The sequence below is a fragment of the Athene noctua genome, chromosome 2, assembly GCF_965140245.1.
Source record: "Athene noctua chromosome 2, bAthNoc1.hap1.1, whole genome shotgun sequence".
NCBI classification, from domain to species: Eukaryota; Metazoa; Chordata; class Aves; order Strigiformes; family Strigidae; genus Athene; species Athene noctua.
In genome coordinates this window covers 152,117,458-152,125,325 of record NC_134038.1, presented here as the reverse complement: position 1 = coordinate 152,125,325, position 7,868 = coordinate 152,117,458, and the positions used below count along the sequence as shown (strand labels likewise).

The window sequence follows — 7,868 nt, the reverse complement described above, 5'->3', positions numbered from 1 at the left end:
ACCTACCTCTTTCCTTTGGCAAGCACCTGCTTTTCGGCATGTGACAAATGCTCTCCTTGTTAATGCATGCATTTGGGAGAAATTCTGTGCATTATGCAACGCAAAATCACCTCCTTTTTCAGTTCATGGAATTCCTTAAATGTGAGAACCAGCTGCTGAAGCAGACCCAGGAGCCACAGGAGGGCTCACCTGCCGTGAAGGAGAGGAGAGCAGGCAGAACACTTTCAGCAGCCTGCCGGCTGGCAGGCAGAACAGCTGTGAGGGGACTCTCCGGACAGTCCCTGGGGTGCTGGTTTGCACAAGCTGGGATCACTCCCCAGCTGTGAGTGGGGGGCTCTCTGCCTTGCTGTGCCAGGTAAGGGCTGGGCACAATCTGCCTCCTTCCCCCCCCCCACCGTGGGCAATAGCTAACTCAGGCTGCCTCTGTCATACTCGGGAGCGACAGGTTTTCTTTTAGGATACTGTAACTAGTCTGCTCTGACACCTCCTCCCCGTCAGGATCACCTTCTGCTCTGTTCTGGGAACTGTCCTCAACCTCTCCCCAAATGAACGCTTGGCTCACCACACAGCAGGGAATGCTCTGTTTATTCCGTGATTTGCAGCCATCAGCAAAACTTTCACATTTAGTTCACAACATAAAATAAATAAGCCCAGAAGATGAAACAGGTTGGTGTCGTTCTTTTTCTTTCAGTTTTAGCACTGTTGACTATTCACTACAAACACGTGGGCTTAGTGTGTAACTCAGTCCTTTACAAACGGGGTCACCATGAAGACAGCTGGCCTTTTCTGACAGTATTGTGCTGTTGTGTTTATATTTGGACAAGTTCCCCTTAGGAGTTCACAGCTACTAGGACTGACAAAAGACTTCTCTGAAAAGTGGCTCATTTGTCTGACTACTCAACACACGGAATATATTTACATTGCCGAATGAAGGCATTTTCCTGCCTCTCTTTATAGTAAGACACCCTGCAGCAACACGCGGTGACAGGACAAGAAGGGATAAGTGAAATCATTTTAATATAATATCAATGTATGAGAAACCACAAAAGAAAGAAAACATTTTCTGGAAAATTCTGCATATGTAGATATTGCATTGTATAGTCTTACAGACAAATTTACATCAAATACATGATATATTTTAAAACACTGATTCAAAGAGGACAAGTTAATTTTTCTCTTTATGTACAGACATGGGAGTGTGACTTTTTTCCTGTTGCTATAGTTTGCTCTTCTTTAGGAAGAGTACTCATATTCTTCAGCACTGCGGCGTCCAAAATCCATCCAGCCCATGTAGTCTCTGTCATTTATCCTGTGTGTAGGATCAATGCTCTGTACCCTGTTTCCCATAACTGAGAGCCTTCCAGTGGGACCTAGAGAAAAAGCGTTTGGGAGAGCAGACACATTTTTCAGGTTCATTCATTTTCTCATCCGTTTTTTACTCATTAGCAGATGTCTGCAATAGTTGAAACTGTCTGACTTAATACAGACCGTGTAACAGCATTATATCATTGGGGAAAACATCATAGAAACGTTATGGGTAATGTCCTGAAAGTGGCTTTATTGGGGTTTGGTTTTGGTTTTTTTTAATCATAAAACAAACAGATAATTTTCTCTCTCCTGCTGCAGGACCATTCTGCTTCTGGCTGCCAGGAAGGAATATGGGTGAATTTCTCCTTCTTCCTTCCTGTTTCACTGGAGAGAGAAAGTTCAAACCATTTCTCCCTCTTCCTCTAAGATCACCCCCTTGCTTGCTGGTATTGGGAGAGTTGCTCTGGATGCAAATTAATTCTGCTTTGGGAGCAGACTCAGGCCTGAGACAGGATTCCACCACAGTCCTGTGTTGCTTGAAGAGCCATAAATCTAAGTACAGGAGCTCTTACAGTGCAAATTCAGTAACAAGCAGGGTAGTGTTATAAATCCCAGGTTTTGTGGAGAAGTGGGAATAGTCCTGAAATGGAGAAAGTTGTGTCTGGAATTTATAACTAGAGATGTCTATTGCTGGAATTATACAGTGCTTATCATTGTAGAGTTGTGGGTTTGGGGTTTTTTTTTGGGGGTGGGAGGGAGTGGGGGGGTAGGTATGTGATTTTTTCATTGCTTATCCAAAGCTTTTGTAATTCCTTCCACAGCAGGGTTGGATGCTGATCTCTGATCTTTCCTTATCCTTTCTGTATTCCTTACTTAAGGCATCAAAGAGATACCAACTATTTGCAAGGAGAATTAATGCTTTTAAAAAAGGCTGTAATCCTCTGTTTTGACATCACATTACGTAACTAAAAATGCATGGAAAGGTAAGTTACTTCTTTCTGTAGTCCCTAAAAACAGCCAAAACTGACATCTGCCAATAATCAGATTGAGTTTAAGCCTTGAGTGAGGAACAGATTCAATATGCCAATATTCAATGAAGACTGAGGCTTCAGGAATACCCGAACTGATCAAAAAGGAAAATAAGCTCAAATCAAACACCAAAACTCTAAATCTACACAACTGCTTACATTTTCTTTGTTTTGAAGGCACCCTTGGTCACTTTCTGCTTTTTGTATTTCAAGGTTTTCCTCATGTAATGATTTATAATGAACACAATCCATTAAAAACAAAAGCAACTGCACTGTTTTGTGAGTGGTTGCAGAGGGATAGGGGAGTTAGAGTACAAAAAAAAAACCAAACCCAAACCCAACCATGTTTTAGACATTTACCTGAAACAAAACAACAAATAATTTAATTATCTCTAGAAAAGAACATCTACCATTAAATGCTCAAAATCCATGAAATTCACATTCATAATTCAAAATATGTAATTAAGTTGATGAGAATGGCTTCTTCCCTGGAAGTCTGCAGGTGAAGTTAATTGATAGCTAGGGGTCACAAACAGTAAACTTAATTTCTTAACAGCACCTTGATTACTTCAAACCACCAGAGAGGTCCTGTGGATACTGCAGAATCAATGTACAGCAAACACACTGAAACCGTAGTAGTCTGGCTATGAGGCTGCCATCTAGCCTGAACCTCTTGAGAGAATTCAACTCTCTCATTGTTTTAACTGGAAATATTGGGCAAAATCAGCCCTTTATTAATCACAAGGGTAAATGCCATCAGTGATGACTGCTAACACTAGCAAATGCCCAGACTCTCTTTGCCCCTAGATGGAATTTTCTAGTGAGTATTATGGTTTAGGCAGGTTAGAAGTGACTAATACAGTAGTTATAAGTATTCTGCAGAGATTCTGAAGTGCTGCCCAGAACTTTTATGTTAAATGAAAATACAATGTTTTGATGGGAACATAAATTAAGTAAATACTGTTCTGTTCCTGTGACTCAACTGTTCTGTAGTTAGCAACTACATCTACAAACCAGAGCCTTGTCATGTCACAAGAATCCCATCATCTGCCAACAGTCACTCCGTAAAGCTAGTTATATGTGCCAATTAACATGTATGGAGGAAATCCTCCCTCATATTAATACTTAGCAAAAAGACGTCTTAAATTCAAAGTGGTTTTCTTTCATGTCATCCGATTAAGTTATTTGGAAATGTCAGACATATAATGGCTACATAAACTAGAATGAGGAGTTAACTTTCCATGAACTGAGGTGGGTGACAGCGACTACACTGGGGAAGGGTAATGAGGATTCTGCTTTGTAGGCTCCTGCAGCAAGATTCTTACTCAGCAGCAGATTTAACTGTAGCACTGAACTGTGGAGTTTCATATCTAAATTCTCTTTACAATAGATTATGTGAACTGCTAAAAGAAGTTCCTTAATGAATATTGTGCAAATTGGTAACATGAGATGAAATCTCTCAGACTATATTAAAAGTGGCCCTTTTTCTGTTGTTTCTCTTTCGACCCTGTTCTATGTATGCAAATGCATGTGGATGGTTGAATACAATACATGTGGCATGTCTTAATTGCAGACTGACATAAAAAAAGAACAGAATTTTGCCCAGTACAGAGGTTAGCAGTGAAGCTATCAGGAGGGGAGGATTCAATGTTCTGCATAAGGTTGTGTGGAGAGACAGGAGAGGAGAAAGCTCTTACATAAAGTGAGTTTTATCCTAAGCACAGGCTGAGACTGGGAGTGAATTAATTTCTCAGTGTCTATATGTCCAGGTAATCCTCAAGCTGTCTTTGCTTCTCAGATATCCTCTTTCCCTGCAGTACAGTGGATGGACTGGAGTGAAGCTATTGCAAGTAAACAAGAGTTGTAGTGGCTTCTGCTAAGACTGGCAGTCAAAAGGCCACAGCAATTAGGCTGCCCATGGTGTTACACTACTGAGACACAAAGCAATACAGGCATGAGACAATTCAAAAGGAAAAACGTTTTCTTGGGGGGAGTTTCAGTGATTTGGATCCATCATTTTTACTGGTAGCAAGACGGCACGTGTCTGTGTCCATGTAAATATTAACAGGGACAGCTCTATTCTTTCTCTTGCTAGCTCATGCATATAATACAATTGTTTCCTCAAGTGACTAATAAATCACGTGGTCAGAATGAAGCCCTTTAATTCCACTACTCTACCAGTGCTTCATGCCCTTGTAACAAACACAGTGCCATGGAGGATTCAAGTAACTGCAAGAATCCGCAAGTGTTCCCAGGCTGCCTAAGATGGAAAACCTAAAGGAATCGACACATTTTGAAGCAAATATTTTACTTATCACTTGTTTTAGTTAATGCATTCATAAATGTAAATTCTGATCTTTCAAAAGCTCTCATACTTTTGTAGCTTCCTCTGGGAACAAATACATGGAGAATCCAATCCTCAGAAGATTTCCCCAGCACAGGTATTTCTGGCTGAGGTGAGGTTAGCCATTTGGTCTGTATTGATCCTCAGAAATATTTTCCTTCTAACTTAAAAAGAGGGAGGGAGGAGGTTAACTAAATTAAAAAGTTCAAAAAAAATTCAGTTACTGTATTTTATCTGAGATACAACATGCTGAAATAATACCAAAATAAGGCTATGAAAATAGTAAGTTAAAAATAAAAGCTGAACTATGACCTGATAGGTAGGTTACATTTTTTTCAGTTACCTGTACAAAGCTCTCAGTCAGTGAGACAGTGTGCAAATCTTTTTTGGGAGGAGCTTTGCAGTAAATAAGAGAATGCTCTGTACTTCAGACAAAATCTACATGCTATCTAGGAACTCACACTAGATGATGATAGGGTTATCTTAAAATCTCGGTATCCCTGCAGGAAATTCCCCTGACACAGAAGTAGTGCAGTAAGTAGGCTATAACCAGTACCTTTTCTGGCTTGCTGGAGATACTTGGCCAACAAAGCGCCGATGTTAGCTCTTTGGTCAATGCCTCCGTCCAGGCGCGGCACGGATTTCAGCGGGCCAGCAGACGAAGGGGCACGGACTTGCCGGTGATGTTCTGTCAAGCTCTGCTCAAGCTCAGCAGCCAGTGGATTCTCATTGTGTGAGCCCACAGTTTGCTGTCCGAAAGAGCTTGCTGAGAGCACAGCAAGGAACACGCAGACACATATACCGCTGTACATTGCTGGGGAGAAAAAGAGCAATAGGCTGTTAAAATGAGCAGATTACTGTGTTGTATGTCGCCCCTACCCCCATCTTCCATTAAGGGTGGTGGTTTCTGAAGTAAACTAGGGTCCTGTGGTTTGGTTTTGTTTTGTTTTTTTTTTTTTTAAAAAAGCAGGTTAACTGTGGGACCCACCTTAAGTTGGAAAAGATGCATGTGAATAGTTAAATAACTCTTGATAAGAGGAAGATGCTACAGTGAATTAACTTTGTTCCTTCCAGTTATGCACTTTGTCTCCCTGATCTACTCAATTCTTACTTGCTTTTCTTTTTTGGAAGCTGCGTGTCATTAAAACTTAAGGGAGATGAATCCAGCTCTGTGAAAACCCTCAGGATTCAAACATTTCAGTATTTTGCTGTTGTACTAAAAACTGTTATTAAAAATACTCAGTTTTGACAAGTTCTATGAAGAGCCTTTATTCTATCAACCTTCACTGGTTTGCACTTTAGTGTTCAAGAGGTTTCATTTCATACCCAGAAAGAAAAAACAAACACTTGTGCCAAGGAAAGAAAAAACAAAATCTAATACTACCCCAAGTATTTGATCCAATAGCTGAGGTTGTAAAAGCTGTTTAGTTAGCTGTAACAAAGAATGTGCAACATAACAACAATCTTCTTCACATAGAAACATTGAACTCAAATCTAAGAAAATTTTTACTGCTTCTTTTAACAAGCAGTAGACAAAACGATGTCGCTTTACTAGATGGTTTGATCATATAAGCTGTATTTTTCCAGAAACAGAGAAATTAAGCTCAGTTATTAGGAAAAACGACCACCTAGTACTTAATGCTATAGGGGTAATGTCCATTTATAAATATACATGAATTATCTCAGCTATATAAGAATTTTTGAATCGTTTAAGTTATTGAACAGTATACTGAACATAACCTTTTAATTTAAAAAAGGAGAAAATTAAGTTTATTTAACCACCACATGCACTAGATCTGTGAATCATAAAATACATTTTTTTAGTATCGTTCGGAGATGAATGAAAAATGTCCAAGTGTCACTTCAGCACGGTTATTAGCGATGTAACCCTCTAGGTCTTGGTATTTACAAACCGCAGGTGCGCTGCCTCCTTCCCACAGAGGGATCTTTATAACCGACCCGATTCTCTTATTTTTGACATATATACGTATGTGTATATACATATTTTTTTTTCGACGTACTCCAAACACGAGCTCTGTCCCCCGGTAGCCGTCTCCTTCCCAGGGCGCTGCTGTCCCCGGCTCCGGGCAGCCCGGCGCCCCCCGCACCCCCTCCGGGGGCCGCCGGACCCCCCGCGCCGCCCGCAGCCGCCTCCCCCCGCCGCCCCGGCTGCGCATCCTCCAGCAAACGCCGCGATGCCTCTGGAGCCGCCGCCGCCCCGGTAAGCGCCAGACACCCCCATTTCACACCCCACACCCCCCCAAAATTCCCCAGCAGAGAGGCAGCCCGAGGAGGCGCGGCGGGGGCTTCCTACCTTTCCGCTGCGCTTTCCCGCGGTGGAGCCGAGGAGGGAGCGAGGCCCGTGGGTGCCCAGGCGGGGAAGTTTGGGGAGACTCAGTCTCGGCCCCTTAAATAGCGGCGGGCGCCGCGGCGGTGTTTGCACAGCTCTGACGCAGCCGGGGCCGCCGCCCGCTCCCCCCCGCCGCCGGGACCGGGGCTGGGGCTCTGTGCCTGTGTTTGTGCCTCACGGGGCGGGGAGCGCGGCTCCTCCCGTTCGCCTCTGCTCAGGTGTTCAGGAAGATGGGGCGGTCATTCTCTTTAAAAAGAACCCACACCACAAACCCAAGGCTGATTCCCCCCACCGCCTCTCCGAAAGCTGGGGACGGAGCGGGCAACGCCCTCCACGTGGTTCTCCCCTTCGAGCTACAACCCTGCCCTGGCCGCTGCCGTGCCCGCCGGGTCCCCGCAGCCCCCGGAGCGGAGCGGCCTCAGACGCCCCCTGCTCCCTCCCGCCTCCTCCTTTTCGGAGGGGCCCAGCTCGGCCGGGCCGGGCCGGCGGCCGCGCAACACCCGCCCGCAGCGTAGCAGCACCCAGACGCCGCTTCCCCGGACGCAGCGCTGGGCTCCGGCGCGACCGCGCCAAGTTTGCACACTCATTTTTAAGTTTACAAGTTGGGAGGGAAGCGAGCCCCGCGGGCCGCTTTTCCTTCCCCGGGAAGGGGGCCGGGGCCGCCCGGCGATCCCCTCAGGCACCGGCGCTGCGCGGGGACGGGGCCCGCCAAAGCGGCCGCGGAAGGGGCTCCCGCCCTCCGGGGCTCTGGGGGGGGGGGGGGGGCGGGGGGAACCGCGCTTCTTCCCCGCCTCGGCACCCCCCCGGCCGGGGCTGCCCTGGCGCAGGCGGAGCTCCC

The 7,868-nt window shown here is 45.0% G+C and overlaps 1 protein-coding gene across 1 annotated transcript; it reads right to left on the bottom strand.

The window, feature by feature from the left end:
* Nucleotides 1-507: 507 nt before the first annotated feature.
* On the bottom strand, nt 508-7,303 carry CCK (cholecystokinin). Its single transcript, XM_074898132.1, has 3 exons — nt 6,995-7,303; nt 5,237-5,494; nt 508-1,370 (listed from the first exon to the last, which is right to left on the bottom strand). The coding sequence occupies exons 2-3, from the start codon at nt 5,490-5,492 to the stop codon at nt 1,234-1,236; spliced, it is 393 nt and encodes a 130-aa protein (XP_074754233.1). The 5' UTR covers nt 5,493-5,494; nt 6,995-7,303; the 3' UTR covers nt 508-1,233.
* Nucleotides 7,304-7,868: the final 565 nt, after the last annotated feature.

Bases quoted from the DNA above. Each gene is read 5' to 3' on its own strand.
- CCK (XM_074898132.1), bottom strand. From the start codon at position 5,492: ATGTACAGCGGTATATGTGTCTGCGTGTTCCTTGCTGTGCTCTCAGCA. The intron at 1,371-5,236 runs GTACTGGTTATA...CTTTTTCTCTAG, and splicing joins TCTCCAGCAAGCCAGAAAAG to GTCCCACTGGAAGGCTCTCA.